Below are 21,193 nucleotides of genomic sequence, written 5' to 3'. Positions count from 1 at the left end.
AACTTATTTACATATGAAAACATACTGACAGACTGTGAGTCAGAAGCGCCAGACTGTCCTTGCAAAGTTGGAACTGCCTCACTTTATAGAAACAGACAGTCCTCATCCTCCGTTAAATGTGCTGCACACATCTGAATATTTGGGTTGAACTGTTCTGGAACAGTGTAGAAATACAACTTAACCACTGATTTCTAGTCGATTCCTCTTTTGGAAGAACAAACAAAGTAGCTTGGCTTTCACAACGAAACACAATCTTCTCCATGAAATGGTGCCGGCAGCAACAGCGAGAATAAAAGTTTTGCCTTCTTTCTTTAGCCCTATTCGGACGGGACTAGTTTTCCATACAACACTTGAGTTTAGATTCTTACCACCTGACGTCTGTGATTTTTATGTACCAATTTGGACGTGACTAACATCTCCGTGTTTATTACAGAGGTGGGAGGGTCTGTTTTGTGCATCTGGGCGTCACGGAGATCACGCGCTCTGTATGCGTGCATTGCATATAACGTTAGTCATTCGGATTGATTACTATTAGTATTATTACACAATAAATACTAAAAACTAAATGGCTAGTATAGCAAAACCACGTTAATGTGTGGTTTCATTAGTTTAACTTTTTTTTTTTTTTGTAGTAGCTAGGCTAAACCCATGTTTAATTTTCATAAAGGTTCATCTGTAATTAAAACATTATGTACCTGAGTGCATAAATGAACGTGAGTAATCTTACCTGATGCTGATATTGCAATAGCCAGTATTAATAGTTTACGTGATCTGGCTCTTGATTTTATTATTTTTATTTTTTTATTATTATTATTTCTTTGCCGGGAAGCAAATATATCAAACACGCGCGCGGTAAGAGCATCTACGGTAATTCACGTTGGCCAAAACACACAAGATATGAACGCGATGTGAAATAAAATATCACCGGCAATCACAGACATTCGCATTCAGATGGGATTAGTTTTCTCAGAGGATCACTGAGTTTGCTGAAAAACAGTAGGTAATTCGCTCTGGAATTATCACAGAGCTCGTGAGAGAAAAACACAGACGTGGCAGATTCGGACGGGATTAAAAATCACCAAGTACGTCTGTGAAACACAGATTTCTCTAACGACCCCCTGTAAAACTAGTCCCGTCCGAATAGGGCTTTTGGGTGAACATTTGGGCAGCATTATGCAAATCTTCCCACATAGTAACATAGAGATGTGGAGGCGTGATTAAACGAGCCGTTTTAGGAAGGTGTGGTTGACCCTTAAATTTTATAAAGAATATCTCTTTGGGTTTGAGCCTTCAGTCTTTGCAACTTTACAGATCTTCTTCATGCACCAAGAGCTTGTAACACTCCAAAGAGAAAGGAAAAATTTAAATCACATTATATTACGCCTTTAAAAATGTTTAAAAATAACATTTTTAAAATCAAAAGTTGTGTTTGTTAACATAAATGCATGAACAATAAACAATTGTATTATTGACTAAAACCAACAAATGATAAAATCAAGAACACCTCCATTAAAAACAATTTAGTACCATAAAAACCAACAACAAAGTGAGAGCGAAATTTGTGGAGATTAACAGTCGTGGTCACTGCTATGAAATGGCATTGTGTGTCATACAAACCTGGAACAACGTGAGAGTGAGAACTTCAGTTTTAGTCCTTAAAAAGAACCAAAATGTATGCAAACCTAAGACTGAAATTAAAAAGATTGTGGAGACAAATTTAAAGTAAAACTATGATGACTGTTTCCACACAGGTTTCCCGAACACTCCTCCCACCCCTTTGACTCCGCCCTATGTCTACTATTGGTCAGTCAAATTAATAGGCTCCTCCCACACTCACTCCACTGATGGAGTCAGAAACTGATAAGCAATATTTGGAAAGCAGCACAGATTCTCTTCAGGAAGCCAAAGTACCACTGGATTTCAATTGAAAACTTCTCTCAGAGGAAGCCAAGACACAAAGAAACGGCTAAATATAGAGAACCCACCGCCTACCACAGTATAAAAAGACATGCGAACCTCACAACAAACCAACAAAGACAGGAAACAACTCGAACACCCACCATAATCAAATGACACAGAACAAAAAAAATATTATATGACGTATAAAGCATGAACATGTTCCAAAAATAAAGAGTGAAATCCCAGCCTCTGCACAATCACAACAGACATTACTAACAGAGACGGAGAGAGAATGAAACCGACCAAAATACTGCAGCGGAGGGAAGATGAACCAATCGCAGCAGCTCGTGAATATTAGCTGAAGTCCTGAAGACCTTTAGCTTGACCTTAAATCCTATTAGAAACACAGTTAGCTGTATCCATGAGCACAAACTCTTCGGTCCGTTCAGTGTTTCCTGCTAAAGGAGACGTCTGAAGATAGAGAAGAGCATTTTGGCCATGCTTTTCTGATACTTTGAAGGGCTTATATGGTGTTTCTCACAATGTTTCAATGTACAGCACAGAACAGCACATTGCTGTTCAATTGCATTTTCAATTATATAGTACTTTTTACAATACAGACTGCTTCAGAGCAACTCACATTAAACTAGTTATCTTGTTTGAACGTGCTTATCCTTGGCTGCATTAACAGTTTTTCTCCTCTTCACATTGATGTTATAGCCTCTGCTCCTGCAGATCCTGGAATTAAGAGACCATCGTCAAGTGTTAATCCGCTTACGATGGCGGAGAAGGGAAAAATGCCACAGGGCCGTGACAAAGTTTATTGTTAAAGGTTTGCTGCCTTTTTCTACAGTGGAAGCTGTTGGCCAGGTGTCTAGGTATCTTAATCAAGATAATGTTGTTGTTTTTTAACTGTTTAATAATAAGCACCTTTGATAAAACAATGCTATTTTCATGTTTTGTGTTCTGATGATGTCAACTATAGAGATGATACTGTGACAGTGGATAATCCCATACAACAACCCATAATCCAAAAGAGAAGTCGCTGTTACCACGGAAACAGACTGCTCACGCATTATGATTTAGACCCTATGAAATTGTTTCATTTTTGCCAAAATTTGGTGTTTTCCATTTTAACTTTTCTGGATTCTGTTTTAATGGTATAATGAATTTTTAATTAATCAAAAAGAATGCCTAATAAACTGAATGAAACATGAAACTTTAATCGATTAAAATGTTTTTTATGCTTTATACGTGACCCTGGAGCACAAAAGCAGTCTGAAGTCTCTGGGGTATATTTGTAGCAATAGCCAAAAATACATTGTATGGGTCAAAATTATAGATTTTTGTGCCAAAAATCATCAGGATATTAAGTAAAGATCATGTTCCATGAAGATATTTAGTAAATTTTCTACCGTAAATATATCAAAACTTAATTTTTGATTAATAAATATACATTGCTAAGAATTTCATTTGAACAACTTTAAAGATTTTTTTGCTCCCTCAGATTCCAGATTTTCAAATAACTGTATCTCAGACAAATATTGTCCTCCTAACAAACCACACATCAATGGAGAGATTATTTATTCAGCTTTCAGATGATGCATACATCTCTTACAGACTCTTATGACTGGTTTTGTTGTCCAGGGTCACATATAGTAAATTATTGCATCTGTGGAATAATTCCGTCTGCATTTTCCACCCTACGAAATCTTAGGGCCCTAATTACGATTACAGGAGCATGACAGCATGAGTCCTCCAATCAAAACACAACTAAAGGAGCTATGAAATGGAAAAGCCAGACCCCCTCGAGAGCATCTAAACGCATACAAACACGCCCAACTCTAAATATGCTTTCCATGGCACCACACCAGTGGGGTCTAACAAGATTAGAGGTTCTGGCTGTTTGCTGTAAAGCAGTCCATTACCCAGCGCTTACAGACTTCCCTTTAGAGAAACCGACGTGTCCCAGGGGTCTGATCAGAACGGCCCACAACCGACTCGATTATGGGGCGCATGTGTGTGTGTTCGGGTGTTTAAAGTGTAATTATAGCCTATGAATTTCAAATTGAGAATATGTTCTTTGAGATTCTGGAGGGAAAAGAATCCTGTCTCAAAGAGAGGAATAAACTGTAGTGGGAAAACATCCTCCATTGGCCTTTGAGAATTACATTTCACATTAGCATGCATCAATAAAGGTTTAGGTGGAATTCAATTATTACAGCATTGATATCAAACTATGCACACTTGCACAAGCGCGTGAACGCATCTTGCTCTTTTTGTCTGAAGTGGGCAGCAGTCGCATTGACTAACTCTCAACATCTGCGGCGGATGTAAACACACTTACGCATTCTGTGAATACAGTAGCTATTGATCCGCTGGAGCGCTGATGCATTCCTACATTGGCTATTCTTAGTGCGGCTGATGGACAAAGACGAGGCTGACTCACAGCCTATGTTCGGTAAATGTTCTCCCGATGTTCCTGCGGCGACGCTGTCAACCTGCGGCGCTCACACATGCTGCGTTACATCGATCATCCATCGAGAAAGGTCAGGCAAACGAATGAGGCAGGGAGCGTCTGTGTGGCGGTCTGCAGGACGAAACAATCCCTGTGTCCACCATCACAGAATTCATAATGTGTGTGAAGAACGAGGAATCAGATGGAGGCTGGTCTTCAAACGAACTATTAAAATCATAACGGGTGAAGACAGGCTTACATTTATGATACCAGCACACAATAATGAATACATTATTGATGAATGTTAATTACATGCACCAAATACACACACAAAAAAAGACAGAAAATAGCTTGAACTGATTCACAAACAGATCAAAACTACAATTCTTACCATGTTTTTGGTTGCTTATGTTTAAATGATACAATATTAAAACATCTCAATGTCTGAACACTCTCATACTATATATATATATAACAAAACTAGTAGTAACACAGTCTTAATGAAACTTAATGGACAAATGAAAAGTGCACTAAAATCTTCATAGAAGCAAAAAAAAAAATAAATAAAACAGCATTGATTTATTATTTTTCTTCCCATTGTAATAAATACTTAAATGATTTGCTGTTTATAAGATTATTATTTGGAAGCCTAAATGCATAGCCTAATATTTTTTAATGCAGACAGAATTTATTTGAATTTTTGCAAGAAAAATGTTTTATTGTAAAGGTTAAGTATTTATATTATAACTGCAATGGGGAAAAAATTTGACATTGACGTTTGAGAATTAAATAATTAGCAAGACTCAATAATGTTTTCAGGCTTTAGCAATAATATTGAACTATTAATAATTCAAGTACATCATCAGCATCTGTACAAATACAAACTTGAACACTTTTGATATTTATAAGAATTTTATTTGAAAGCCTAAATGCATAATGCTTCGGTAATCAATGTGTTTTTACTCTAAAATTTAAATGGATTTCATTTACTAATTTTTTTTATTTAGTTACTGTATGTGTGTATATATATATATAAATATAAAAGAATGGATACTAAGATGAATGCATGAAATTTCTTTTGACATTGTAAAAAAAAAAATTCTAAATTTTAACTATGCAAACAAGATCATTTTGCAAATGTAATAAAAATTAAATGTCAGCTATTGCAAAAAGCAAATAAACTTTACTGGAAAATACTTGGATAGACAGCTGAGAATTCACATTTGCTAAGCTCGATCTTAATCACCAGGACTCATATGCATATGCATAATAAATGTTTTTAAATCAGCATGCAAAACAGCAAAGCTACTCGAAGGCATGAGGGAGGCTGAAGTGAGCCACGTACTTTAACCAGATGTGATAAAAGTGTCTTATGTGTCAGCAGCCATCCACATATTAACAGATGAATACCTGCAGACAGCAGAAGAAATCCATCATATCACTGTTTCCAGATCAGATACGGTCAGAATCATAAAGCGCCGATTCAAAATACTTCAGATAATCAGAGGGTTTGTCGAGGTGAAGCCGTGAAAACTCCTAATGGAACCAAAACCTGATAACGTCACTCGCGGCATGAAACACAGATGCCACATAAAGTGCTCCAATGCTTCATAAGGGCCAAAAAATTACAATTCTGTCATCATTTACACACCGTAAAGCTGCTATAGGAGCCGAACAGCGCCGGGTCACTGAATGGAAAAACACTGCGTGAACAGAGAAACGTCGACATGAGGGCAAGAGAATGACGAAAAGTCTCATTAGTGGACAAACTATTCATGCACTGACGAACCAGTTGGCCTTTGAATTATCCAAGCAGCTCTACAGTCTGTCACCCAGACGAACCGTGAGTCACAGAGAGGAGAGGAAACCACCTACTCTCCACCGGTCATTACAGACAGGAAACACTCCAATTAGAGCACTGACTCAACACAAAACAAGCGTCTCTCCAAGGGATACTTCAGCTTGACACGTATCATATCATTAATGCGCTTCTGCTACACAATAGGGTTAAATGTAAAATGCGACTAAAGAGCGTGCAGTGATCGCTGCTGTCTAAAACTTAATGATAACAGCAGAGTGTTTCACTTTGTTTTGGGAGTTAATTAGTTCTTACAGTGACAAATGTTGGCTGATTCACTGTAGAGATATAGAGATGGTTTACATTTGTGTTTCTGTTACAAATCAATGGGATTGATATTGTTACATTTATGCATTAAGCAGATACTTTTATCCAGAGTGAATTTTATCTCATGATCAGTACATGATTTTCCTGGGATTGAACCCATGACCTTGGCATTGATAGCGCAGTGCACGCCCTGTTCAATATTTTAATAATGTTACTTTCTAGTGTGTAAATGTCTCCAAAATGCATCCTAAAAAGCAGGTTGCACACACACACACGTATTACTGTGATGCATCCAGATGCTCTTTTGAGTAATTCTTATTGCAAATGTCATTAAAATCAACAAAATAAAAACAGTATAGTGATTACAAACAGTGATGTTTAAATACTTTACAATTGCTTTATTTTATTTTATTTTATTTATTTGTTGCATTATGGGAACACAAAAAATTGGGGGGAAATTCTATTTAATAAAATTTAATTTATAAAAAAAAAAACATGGTAATGAGAATTTTTGCTTTATGATAATGAGATTTGGGGGAAAAAATCAATAAAAACAATACATTATTGAGCTTTTTTGCATTATGATAATGAGAATCGGGGGAAATTTGTTTTTTAAAATTACAATAATGCATTTTTTTGGCAGTATGATAATGAGATTTTAAGTTTTGCTCTACACAAGCACTCACAAAGAGCAATATCTACAATGTAAATATTTTTCAAATTTACTAGCAATTTCTTGAGTGAAAACTGTTTCAAAGCCTGTTTTTCAAAGAAAGTAGCAAATTGAATTAAACTTGAAATTTTGAAGTAGAACAATTGAAATTGTATTTTCTTGCAAAATGTACTGCGATAACCTTTGCTTTATCTACATATATATATTTTTTTTATAGTGTAGCTGTTGATATTAAAAAATATGATATACGCTACAGAAAACTCAGGAATTCAACCAATAGTGTGAGTCTGGGGGCGGGATTATTTGTTTGTTGATGTTGGGAGAATTCGGGAAACCTGTTTGAAACAGTCATTTTAGTGAAATTCTGTTTGGTGATGTTAGTGACAGAAATGACAAGCTTCATCTTTAAAATGTCCTGATATTTCCAGATTTTCAATGCACATTTCACCAGACATTTTACCCAATTATTGTGACAGATCTTGCCTTACTGAATCTGTTACTAAGGAAAGAGATGTGATGCATCTTTGGCATGATGCACCTGTAGCGAGCCAAGACACAAAGATGGCATGTGAGGGGAATTCGCACGTCACATTAGCACCACTGCAACCCGATCAGACACGACTGGACTGTAAATCTACAATGACACCTGAGACATGCTGCCTGTTTTTCTATTGCACTGCCTGATGAATGCATGTTTTTTTTTAATTGCACTGCTTTATGAATGCATGTTTTTCTATTGCACTGCCTGATGAATGCATGCTTTTTTTAATTGCACTGCTTTATGAATGCATGTTTTTCTATTGCACTGCCTGATGAATGCATGTTTTTTTTTTATTCCACTGCTTTATGAATGCATGTTTTTCTATTGCACTGCCTGATGAATGCATGCTTTTTTTTTTAATTGCACTGCTTTATGAATGCATGTTTTTCTATTGCACTGCCTGATGAATGCATGGTTTTTATTTAATTGCACTGCTTTATGAATGCATGTTTTTCTATTGCACTGCCTGATGAATGCATGCTTTTTTTTAATTGCACTGCTTTATGAATGCATGTTTTTCTATTGCACTGCCTGATGAATGCATGCTTTTTTTTAATTGCACTGCTTTATGAATGCATGTTTTTCTATTGCACTGCCTGATGAATGCATGTTTTTCTGTTGCACTGCCAGATAAATGCACTCATCAGTTGTGCAGCAGAAAAGAATGCATTTCTATGTCTGCGTGTTTATGAAAGAGATGTGCGTTACATGATTAACGGCACGTCAAGCTTGCTAAACAACACACCTAATGCGGCCACAATGCATGCGTTTCTGAAGCATGCATCAGTGAAGCGCAGTGAGGGCGGTTTTCAAGCGGTATCACTCATTCCAGATGTTTTGTTTGCCTCAAGACGGATCCAGCGCTCTCATATCACAGCACATCTCTAGAGGAGCCTGTCCACCAATCAGCAGCAGCGCCTCTGCATTAACATTCCCACGCTCCTCTGCTGGAGCCGTCTGTGTTGCGTTCGGGGGATTTCATGGTGCTGGAAATGCTATATGAAGAAGACTGGACAAATACGCATTTCAGGATTAGAGAAAGAAGCAGCGGCGTATGAATGGATGGAGAGAGACGGAGGGGGAGCGTGGGAAGAAAACGCACTCTGGTTACCATAGAAATGCATTCTGGGTTCATTCTTATTCTGACTAACTTCACAAACCCTCAACTTCCACCCTAAAACATAAATTTCTCTTCAACTTCTCATCTGGAATCAGACACCTTACATACGTCCAACTTATTATCAAAATCATTACCAAAAACCACACATCACTCTGCACTTCATGATCTGACAGCACGCAGGAACAGAGCGGCACGTAACAATAAACTCATGACTGAATGCATTCAAAGACGCAGGGAATCACTGGGCAGCACATCACACACACACACACACACACACACACACACCTTACTGTAATGCATCCAGATGTTTTACTTTCGAGTCATTCTCATTATTGCAATACAGTTATTGCGATTAAAATCAACAAATTAATGCACAACAACCACTACCAAACCACATTGTTTTCCACATTACAGCAATTAATTATTTTTTATTTTTTTTTGCATTATGGTAATGAGAACTGGGGTAAAATAAAAAAATAAAAATGAAAATCTTAAAAACAATTACAGTAATGAGATTTTTTTTTACATTATGGTGATTAGAAGTGAATAAAAACATTCATTTTCCATTAAAAAGAAATTAGAATTGGGGGAAAATTTAATTAAACAATATTCATTTTTACAGCTATGAGAATTTTTTGCATTATGGCGAAGAGAATTCAAGGAAAATTAAATAAAAAATAATACAGTAATAAGAATTATTTTGTGTTATAGGGGATGAAAAATGTAAATAAAAAATGAAATTAAAAATATTACAGTAATTTTTTTGTGGTATAAGAATTGTGGGAAATTAAATATAAAATGAGAAAAAAAATCAATAATGAAAGAAGTATTTTTTGCATTACAGTAATGAGAACTGAGGAAAATTGATTAAAACTGAAATTAAGAAATATTACTGTAATGAGATTTTTTTATATTTTTTTGCATTATGGTAATGAGCATATGTTTTTCATGCTTTTCTTGTAATTCAGGGATGAAATACAACCTGGACATGTTTTTGACAGATCTGTGTGAGATTCAGCGATCAATAAACACCAAACCACACGATCAGAAGCAAAAGCAAACCAAAACAACAGACTGCAGGCTGATCACATCGCAGCAAACACAGAGCCGATCACGTTACACAGTGTTTACGCACTGGATTTCATTGTGCTACAGATCATATCACACACACACACACACACACACACACACAGGACGAGGGTTCACACTCGCCCCCCACTCATTCAACACCAAAACATGAGAATCCAGAATATAAAAACAGCGGTGCGCACACGCGGCTCCCTCTCATTCATCTTAAAGACACGTAAAATAAGAGAACCTCACCCCACACCACAAAAACAACACATCAAACCAAAACACAACCTTGCCACATTACACTCGCCGATGTGACCTTCTCCCGTCAACCCACCAATGGACCACCTGTGACTAGACTAGTCAAATCAGCATCTGTGTGTGTGTGTGTGTGTGTGTGTACTCACTCAGACTTGGCCAGTGCACTCAGGGCCCGACTGAAGCACCACCCTACAAAGGGCAGGTCTCGTCCGTGGAAGCCTGAGCGAGGATGATCTCGCTGGGCAGCGGCCGCAGGGCGGGGGGGCCTCTCGGGCTCCTCGAAATTGGAGGTGTCATCCTCAGAACGCAGAGACGGAACGAACGGAGGGAGCGCTGGAGGAGACGAGAGGAGAAAACCTGTGAGGTGGTCGGTGAGAAAAACAGACTGGAGAGAGAGAGAGAGAGAGATGAGACTGTAGCGCAATAACCCGCTCGCCCACTCTCTCTCTCTCTCTCTCACTGCAGCAGTCTCGGCTAATCAGCGTGAGTCACAGCCAAAACCCGATGCGAGATCCGCACACACACACACACACACACACACACACACACACACACACACGTACTGACACACACACACACACACACACACACACACACACACACACACACACACACACACACACACACACACAGTATCTGCTGCTGGGGGTTTTTGTTCATACATTTACACAATTGGTTTATTTATTTAAAAAAAACAACAACAAATCACGGAAGAATCTAACATCGACTGCAGGAGACGTGATGATTTCAGCACACGCTCAGAGCGCTTCATCAGCTCATCTGAATATGTTAATCATCTCAACAAACTGACAAAATAACATTACGATTGCAATAACAAGCCTTTGAGCTGCAGGTCAACTCAACATACAATCCATCATAATCACATCAGATGAACAGAAATAACAACTGTCTTTATTTTTAGCTTTGTTTTCAATGCGGGAGAATTTGATCGGTGATCGAATATCTAGAGAGCAAGTGACTGATGCAAATATAAACCAGTATCTTTTAGATACTGTAACGTTTTTTTTTTTTACTAAAAACAATAAAAAAATAGGTAAAGCAATTTTACATAAGGTAAAGAACTTTTTTTTTTTTTTATAATTTTTGTTGCATAATTTTTTTAATAAATTTATTTTCCAGCTGAATTTCATCTATAATGTTAGTACTGCATCTTTAACATTTCTATAAATGAGTGGCTTATAAACAAATATAAGCAAACAGGTCTGGGAGATATACTGGTAGACACGATTAACCAGCGGAAATTTGTCAACAAAATTTTGTCCATATCACTCACACCTAAGCAAATATAATTTTTGCTCAGCAATCACACATGGCAGATCAACAACACTGGGAGTAATTCTTCTTCTTTGGTGAATTTTGAGTAAATATAGTGCACAATAGGTGTTCTTTTTATTGAAGCAATTCTGTGCCCATCTCATCTCATTCTATTATGTACAAACGGATTATATTGGCCATTAGAAACCTGCTTCAGATCGCTCTTAAGCCTTCATCCATTTATTTTTCATGCTTATGCTAAATGCAAAAACATAAATGTGGAATAATGTGAAAATCACATGATGTGTGACATCCTACAGAAGTTGTAGCCACAAGAAAAATAAAACATCTTACAGTTGTGAACTTGTGCATTATGTGCAATTAAAGTGTTAAACTGGGCTTTACAACATAATATAAGGTCAATAAGTAATCAACACAACGTCCTTGCTGAGTGCAAAAACTAATATATAACACTGTGTCCTTTCTCGTAAGCAAATCAATCAGCATAGCTCTTTAATCAATCAAACTGACGATGAATCAGTCTGAATCAAACACGAGTCATCGTTCTGAATCACAGAATCAACATCCTCACTGAATCAGAGCAAAAGACTCACTGACTCACTGAACTCAACTCATCGAAATCACTCACAGACTCACAGGACTAGATAGGGATGTTCACATATTCGATAACCGACAGTAAAACAAAAATTGACCGATTAATACGATCAGTTCAAAACGCAGACTTTGCAACCCTGCATCCAACACGAGCTTGACTGGTCACGGGTCGAGAGCAGGATTGATGACTGACAGACCATGCTGGAGTATTTGCTGCTCAGCAGATTCTGAACTCACTGACCAATATCTGATCTTGTAAGATTAGAAGTGCTCCTTTACACAGAGTGCGTGTAAACGTGGAATCAAAGGTGAAAGTGAACAGCGAGCGTGCATTCAAAAGCGATATCAATACCCACATATTGATAGTGCGAAAATTATAAACAATATAAGAATGTTTTCAGGAGCGGCCAAAAAAAAGCTTCATAACATAACAAACACAACAATAGAGCAGGTGGTAATGCTCAGAAATTCAGCGGGAGCGGCATTACGAAACAGTTCAGCGCCAAGTACTTGGTGCATTATATCATTAATAGTACAATAAAATGATTTGTTCGTCCGCAGGATGGACAGTGTTAATCATTTATTGATTCTAAGTAAAATTATTTCTCTGGCCACAAAAAATAATTTTACTACTAATACAATACTAACACTCCCAGAGCATGTAACACAACCAGAACGTTAAAGTGACCTCGTCCTGTGAGCAGCAAACACAGACAACCAAGTGTGAATACATATGAATGTTTATTAAACTACACCACGGGGAACATTCAACATCAGACTAAACACAAACATACACACATTAAACATAGATGCCAACGCAAGGAAGGCGTGGATAGAGAGAGAGAGAGAGAGAGAGAGAGAGAGAGAGAGAGAGAAGAGAGAGAGAGAGAGAGAGAGAGAGAGAGAGAGAGAGAGAGAGAGCAGAGAGACAGAGAGAGAGAGAGAGAGAGAGCAGCAGAGAGAGAGAGAGAGAGAGCGCTAGAGCGAGAGAGAGAGAGAGAGAGAGCGCTAGAGAGAGAGAGAGAGAGAGAGAGAGAGAGAGCGCTAGAGCGAGAGAGAGAGAGAGAGAGAGCGGAAAAGAGTAATAGTAGTATTTACTCATCAACTAATCACAACTAACCTGTTAAGAACCATCAAAGAATCACATCACCTTAATTAAAAGGTGTCAAAGCCTAGAAGCGCAACTAAATAGTTAACAAGCGGCTCCTTGCATTGGTTCTGTAGGTGCTGAGTAAAGTGTCCTGGTGCATGTATAATGCACAGATTCCTGTTCAGGGCTCCAGACTAACACTTGAGAGCAGCGGCACCAAGTTCTACAGATGATGGCGCCAGGAGCAGATTTGGTAGCGCTGGGGGTGGTGTGTGGGAGTATTAAAATATAGATCATTTTATCATAAAATGACTATTGTTTTACAATAATAAGTGCAGTTACTAATAATATTACATGTCCATTTCTTGTTTATTTTTCTTTTGTTTATTGTTTATACAGATTTGACAGTAAAGCACTAAGCCTAATTTAATACATACAAAATGTACTTTTATTAACAACAGTAACAGGTGCAAAACCACATTTTTATATAGAAAATTTATATATTCCACTCTTATTAAATGTACCAATATTCTTTTAGTATACCAACCGACTTCAGGGATTATGTTATAATAGTGATTTTATAATTTTAAAATATAGAGAAGAAGTAGAAATGACTGACTTATAAGACAATAAGTACTCTTCTGCTGCCGTCTCTGGTTATAATTGTGTTTTGATGTATTTTTTTATTTTAAATAAGTGTTTGTTTAAAAGTATATTTTGATCATCTCATTAAAAATGACTTTCAGACTGGACCAGTTTTAAAGTGCTGGAAATAGTTGTGTGAAATGCTTGAAAGTCACTGAAAAGTGCTTGTCCAGTAACAAGGCGTATAGTTTATTTGTCCCAGTGACACCTCATTTGCATGCTTTATGACTATCCTGAATACTTGGTGTAGTTTTACCCAAAATATGGTACAAATAGTCTGGTGCATCTCACGATCACAGAGTACATCATGGTGTGAGGAATAAAGAGCAGATCATTTTGATACTAAGAACGAAACATCTAGAAGATATTAAACCAGAGATACATTCACACACCTGAATTTTAGCATTTAGAGCTTAACTAATACAAATAAACAGTGGTAACTAGATTAAAATAAATATGACCATATACATATAAATATGACCAATATGACTGAAATATGACCATACTACCCCTGTCTTGAGATCTTTGCACTGGTTACCAGTACCTTACAGAATAATCTTAAGATTTTAATCTTTGTTTTTAAATCTCTGCATGGTACAGCCCCTCCATACATCGCTGATCTTAATCATGTTCATGAGTCAAAGAGATCATTATGACCTAATGCACAAAATCTCCTACATGTTCCTCGTTCGAAATTAAAGTCCAGAGGTGACTGTGTATTTGCAGTAGATGCCCCAAGGCTATGCAACAGCTTACCAGTGTATCTAAGACAATTATTATCTCTGAATACATTTAAGAAGCAGCTTTTTACATTAGCTTTTAATAAAGTTGGACTGGATTACACCCCCTTACATCAAACTATTTACTGTCAAGTTGTTCATACGACAGCAGTTAAAGGGTGGGATCCTGCAGGAACAAAATCCTGTAGGAAAATCTGCATTATGAGAAAGAGATGGATGCGTTTCATTGTGTGTGTGTGTGTGTGTGTGTGTGTGTGTGTGTGTGTGTGTGTGTGTGTTTATTCTCATTAGGGTTTGGCTGTGTGACTATTTAAGCGCTTCTCTCTGTGAGAACACCTGCACACGCCATAATCTGACTAATTCCACAGAAATCCACCCGCTGCCCTCCAGAGGAACACAAGAGTGCTTTTTAGCGCATCTTAATCAAATATTAAAAACATAGTGTCACTCCAAATTCCCACAAACAAACTCAACTAAAATACCAGCGACTACAAACACAGAAATAAAACAACAACACATTATAGCACGCAAGATATATATGCACAATTATCACTATTGCAATATTCAAAATAATACACACACTTACCAACACAAACAAACAAAACTAAGATCATAAAGAACACACAGAGCTAACAATCATAAAGTCTTAAAGCAGATATAGAAGAAACTCTGAGCTTTACGCCACAGGCTTAATGAATTAATTCAGATCGCTTGTGTTTCACTTAAACCTGCAGAGCAATCTGTGCACGCAGACACATCTCAGCCCGCTATAACAAATCCAGCAATTACAGCGGAGAAGTAATCAAGGCGGCAAAAATAGCAGCAAGTCAGGCTAATGATTAATAACCTGTAATTAACAGGTGCATGGAAAAATCCCGTTGCAGAAACACTGACGAGGACTCTGATGGCAGCGTGGCTTGAACTTTTAAGTGCATGCACCGAATGTCTTACCGTGTCTCAGGTTGGTCCAGTCGACGGAGGAGAAGAAGGCATGCGAGCGCAGGCCCTCGTATCCCAGACGCTCCCGCGATCCACATAACAAACTCTGCAGCAGGTCGACAAACTGAGCGCTGGCTTTGGGCTCCTCTGCGAACTTCAGGAAACGCTGTGAGCAAAACACAAGCAAGAAAACATTACATTTATGCATGCAGAGTTGGGTGATATAACTTTAAAAGAATTAATATTCAGTAATGTTTTAAATTTGACTGCACTGGGACTATTGCATAAGAACAAATTTTGAACTAAATTAAGCTTTAATAAATCAAAAGTTATTGAGCTGAAATTAACTTAACACTGAACTGTATTGAGCTGAATGACTCTATCGTCTTCTGTAGAGCTGCTTTTATACATGAAATCGATGAATTTGATTCATAATTGATCAATTTTACAACATTAACAGTTATTTTCCTATTTATTATTTCAGCATATTTATTGATATTTATATATTAACACTGAACTAAAAGTAAGATTTATATTTAACCATAATTTCAACCGAACAGCCATTGCTTCCAAGCATATTCAAAATGTTTAATGCAACAAATAAAATAGTAAATGATTCAAATGTAAACATAATGAAGGCATGATTTCACAGTTTATCACTGAAAAAATGAAAGGAAAAAACATATGCAATTATATTTTTATGCAATGTATAAGTAAAAAAAAAAAACTAAATGTAAAATAAAATAAACAAAGGAGTATGGCAAAAATTCATAAAAGTTCAAATTAACTTTTAGCAGATAACACGTTTACAATTTAGTCTCTCTTCCAGGAAACTGAAAAAATGTAAAAAAAAAAAAAAAAATGCAAAACGTTTAATGCAAAAAATATATATATTATTAAAAGTTAAACATAATGAAGGCGTTTTCACATTGTTTATCACTGAACGGATAAAAGGGAAATTAATATGTACAAATAATATGTTTAAAACAAAACAAAAAATAAAATGAAACCCTGAGTCTAGCATTTGTTAGTTTATTCATAAAAGTTAAGTAGCTTAGCGTTTAGAATTCAGTCTCTCTTTCAGTAAACTGAACAATGAATGAACAAATAAACAAATGAACGAACGAATAAATAATTAAATAAATGTTTAATGCAAGAAGTAAAATAGTAAATTTATTAAAAGTTAAACATAATGAAGCCATGGTTTCACATTGTTTATCATTGTAAAATAAAGGGAAAATCAATATATAACCATATATTTTTACTGAACAATCTGTGTAGTAAAATTAAACTTTCTAGAATGATGATGCAAGCAAATCATTGAATCAGTGTTTAAACCTATTCATTAAAACAGATATTATCCTGGAATCACGCCACACCATCACCTGAAAGTTCATGATGTTGTTGATGGTTTTTGTGGACGTGCCGTCAGCGAAGGGTGATTTCTTGTAGATCAGTTCATAAGCGATGACGCCCAGGGACCACCAGTCGCTCTCGGGGCCGTAGCTGCACGTCGGCCCTCCGTTGAGCGCGGACAGGATCTCAGGGGCCAGGAAGTCTTGAGTGCCCACCGGGAGCTTGGAGCACGTCACCTGCCCCAGATAATAACACACCATTCAGTTCATCTGTGTCCAAACTCTGAATCTTAAAGTGGACGTGAAACACGGTGCACAAACAACATACTTAAACACATTTAGTCAAATCAAACTCTGTCCTCCCTGAACTAGCGTGTCATCAGAATGAGGTTTGCACACTCATTACCGTTCTGTTAGACGTCAGTCTGGCCGCCGATCCGAAGTCAGCCAGTTTAATGTGACCCGTCCGGTCGATCAGAACGTTCTCTGGTTTAATATCTCTGACAGAAGAACGAGAAGCAGAAAAGAAATGAGATCGAGAGGATTTACAAACAACTGTAACCTAAATGAGAAAAAAAAGTATCATATTTCTAACACAAATTTAGTTTTATTTTACATTGTATTTTCTCTGTAGAGTCTATGAAATCAGAATTAAGTCATCTTTTAGAATTTAGTTCACATTTACAATTAAAGAACAGTTTACTTCCAGAAAACTGAGAAAATAAAATACAAAATAATAATAAAATAAAATACAATAACATTTAAATCTCTCTGTGAAGTCTATGAAATCAAAACTGGAGTCTAGTACATGCTAATTTATTCACAAAAGTTATATTAGCTTTTATCAGGAAAATAAAGCCACATGGAATTTAGTCTCTCTTTAAGGAAACTTAAAATAAAATAAAATAATTTAAATCTCTCTGTAGAGTCTATGAAATCAAAACTAGAGTCTTGTATGCACAAACGTTATCAGGTAATCTCATTTGGAATTTATTCTCTCTACAAGGAAACTGAAAAAATTAAATTAAATTTAAATTATAACAATCTCTCTTTAGTCTGGGATATCAAAACTGGAGCCTAGCATGTGGCTGGTTTATTCATAAAAGTTTAAATGAACTTAGTAGGGATGTAACGATGCACCGCAAGCCAGTCGAACATCGATACAGATGTGTGAAGATTCAAATCGGTTGAGATGTTAAACGAACTGGCATATATTTGGGTGTGGGAGCTTTTATGAATGCATGTCTGAGGGGAACTGACTGTCTTTAGAAAAGTTTAGATGGTATTTTCATTTCATCTCGTCTCTGTATAATGCATATTAAAGCAGTGTTTATAAGCACTGCTGCTTTGTTTACAGCGGTAACCCAGGAAACACTGCATTATTACTGCTGCTCCGTAAGCGCCACCTGCTGTCAGAGAGTGAACCTGCTTCTTATTCAGCTCATCTGCTGTGCTCGTTTCGTGCAGATGTTTAATGTAGTATAGTTTCACAAAACTTAAGTCAGTGCATTCTGTTTTTGTTCTAAAATTTTAAATTATGCAATCTAATTTAAAATTAAAAAACTGCTCATGCTGCATGTATTCAGCATCTTTGTTTGGATCGCGATTCAAATGCGGTTGAATCTAATTTTAAATGGAAAGAGCACAGGTAGCCTTTGTTTGTTTAAATGAAGAGATTTCTTTTTGTCTTATTTATTTGATTTGGGGTTTGTTTTAAATTGTTTTGTTTTTTGACATTTCAATTTCACAAAGAATTATGCAGCATTTTGTCCCAGCGATAATAAAACAACACCTTTTAATTTAAAATGTGTCTTAAATCTAATTTTGTTAAAAGAAACTGAGAAAATGGTATCATGAAATCATTATCGTGAATCATATCGCATCGTGAATCGTTACATCCCTATTTAGCAGGTAAACATTTAGAATTTAATCTCTCTTGTAGGAAAAACTACAAAAAATAAAATAAAAAACGATATGTACTCAGGTGCGTATACAATCAAATGCTCTACAGTAGGAGGTATCTAATACCTGTCAGTGACTACCAACAGAAAGTAGTAATTGATGGTAATGGCTGGGACAAACTAAAGGCTTTCTGCTAATAGTGTGTGTTCTGTTGTACCTGTGAACGTATCCCATCTGATGGACCGAGTGAATGGCCTGCACGAGCTCCGCCAGGTAAAACTGAGCCATAGACTCGTCTAACTGATCTTCATATCTGTTCATCAAAGCCATGAGGTCCCCGCCGGGCAGAAACTCCATCACCTGGACAATACACAGAAACACGTCGAACTTCTACAGCCATCAACATGCATTCGATGCAATGGATTGAATCTAGTGTGAAAAACTCTCTTTACTTCACAGAAGGGAACTTCGAACTGCGTCCTCTAGCGACCCCTAAAGGACGCAGTGTCTCGTTCCCTACTCAGGGAACCATGGTTACATTCGTAACCTGAGATGTTCCCTTTCAACACAACTTCGAACTGCGTCCTCTAGCGACCCCTAAAGGACGCAGTGTCTCGTTCCCTACTCAGGGAACCATGGTTACATTCGTAACCTGAGACGTTCCCTTTCAAGGGAACTTCGAACTGCGTCCTCTAGCGACCCCTAAAGGACGCAGTGTCTCGTTCCCTACTCAGGGAACCATGGTTACATTCGTAACCTGAGACGTTCCCTTTCAAGGGAACTTCGAACTGCATCCTCTAGCGACCCCTAGAGGACGCAGTGTCTCGTTCCCTACTCAGGGAACCATGGTTACATTCGTAACCCGAGACGTTCCCTTTCAAGGGAACTTTGAACTGCGTCCTCTAGCGACCCCTAGAGGACGCAGTGTCTCGTTCCCTACTCAGGGAACCATGGTTACATTCGTAACCTGAGACGTTTTTGGACACTTAAGTCGCACAGAGAAAACAATATTAAATGCTACACAATTTTTTTTTTCTTCTTCATTTTTGCTCAGTTGCATATAATAAGCTAGGATTTTGAAACCTCTTTGATCAAATGCTTTGTTTGTGAAGTGTGCACATACAATCTTTCTTTATAATTGACACTTGTTTTGACACTTTATCCAGTGCAAACACAGTCCGAGTGTATCAGAAGTGAACGTAACGAGTCTACAGTAAGCGTGAAACAGCAGATCTCACAACGTGATCTTACGTAATAATCACCTGTCAGTGAATCTATTATTGCACAAACCATCTCCGTCCGGTCGACACGCATGGATTGGCGTACTCGTCTCGATCACACACCAAAATCCAAAAAAAAACCTTTTAATAAAACAATAACAATCCAAATAAAAAAATAACCAAATAACCTAAAAAACTCAACCTTAAAAAATTGGCCTAACGTGCAAAACAACAAAACAGCAGAGAGAAACACAGAGAGAGATGTGCGAAAGCTGCAGGTATAAGAATGACTAAGTGGTTATTTATAGGAACGGTATCTGCAAAAATATCAGCCTGAAACCACACCACAGGCTCAAATTAATTACTCTATAAAGGACCTGAACAAACACAGATTTCTGATGCATGATCCTCACGGACTCCAGCACAAGAACGAATATATGCAGATGTAAACGGTTAATTATTTATTGTGATTATTTGGTGATTTACAGCAGCGCTGCATCTCTAATTGAGCAGAGTCTCGTCTGACTAATACATCAATAAGACATTTTAATGAGCAAATGCAGAGTAGCCAGAGTCATTTTACTGGAATAGAACATGAAAGTGATCATAATCATTAAAATTATGTCCTGAAATTCCCGAGAGATTATATAAGACTCATCCACGTGAAGCATGTGAGAGGGAAATGGCTCCTCTCTCATTAAAACACACTAATAAATAAATAAAAAAAATAACCAACTCACCTCACACTTGACTCTTGATTTGTTAAATTTTAATTTGAAGTGTCTCATTTTTTTGAACTTTTTAAAAATATATATTTATATCGCCAAAATTTTTATCATGCAGTGCATTTTTGTTTTTACAATGGTGCAATCGTTGCACAATTATTAACTTAATGTAATGACACCATTTGTATGTCAACTGAACTCAACAAAATAATGTTTGCAACTTAAAAGGTTTATTTAAATTATTAAATTTGAATTTTTAACTTGCAACCATGCATTTATTTAAGTTGTGGTAACTTATGTTTTAGATTAGAGTGTGTGTGTGAGGCGTTATGTGTGTGTGCGCGAGTTCACCGTCTCTAGGAGAGCGCGCTGAAGGCTTTAAACACTGGCAAGACTTAAAAAGAAATGCAAATTATAAACTTTGGTGACACTGCCTCGATTGTGCAAGCGACGATTCCTGTGTGAACTGTGCAGCTCTCTTATAGTGCAGACGTGATGTGCTGATTTGAAGCCATTTGTGCATTTTGAGAGGGAAAGAG

The 21,193-nt window shown here is 37.0% G+C and overlaps 1 protein-coding gene across 1 annotated transcript in view; it reads right to left on the bottom strand.

The window, feature by feature from the left end:
- Nucleotides 1-21,193, bottom strand: part of cita (citron rho-interacting serine/threonine kinase a) — an 84,080-nt gene that overhangs the window by 51,742 nt on the left and 11,145 nt on the right. Inside the window, 5 exon segments of the mRNA XM_042757236.1 lie at nt 10,295-10,481; nt 15,465-15,618; nt 16,838-17,044; nt 17,214-17,307; nt 18,927-19,069. Coding sequence (XP_042613170.1) covers nt 10,295-10,481; nt 15,465-15,618; nt 16,838-17,044; nt 17,214-17,307; nt 18,927-19,069 — 785 coding nt within the window.

The sequence above is a fragment of the Cyprinus carpio genome, chromosome A5 (assembly GCF_018340385.1).
Source record: "Cyprinus carpio isolate SPL01 chromosome A5, ASM1834038v1, whole genome shotgun sequence".
NCBI lineage: Eukaryota > Metazoa > Chordata > Actinopteri > Cypriniformes > Cyprinidae > Cyprinus > Cyprinus carpio.
Note: the sequence above shows the minus strand (reverse complement) of the source record. Positions and strands in the feature narration are given on the sequence as shown.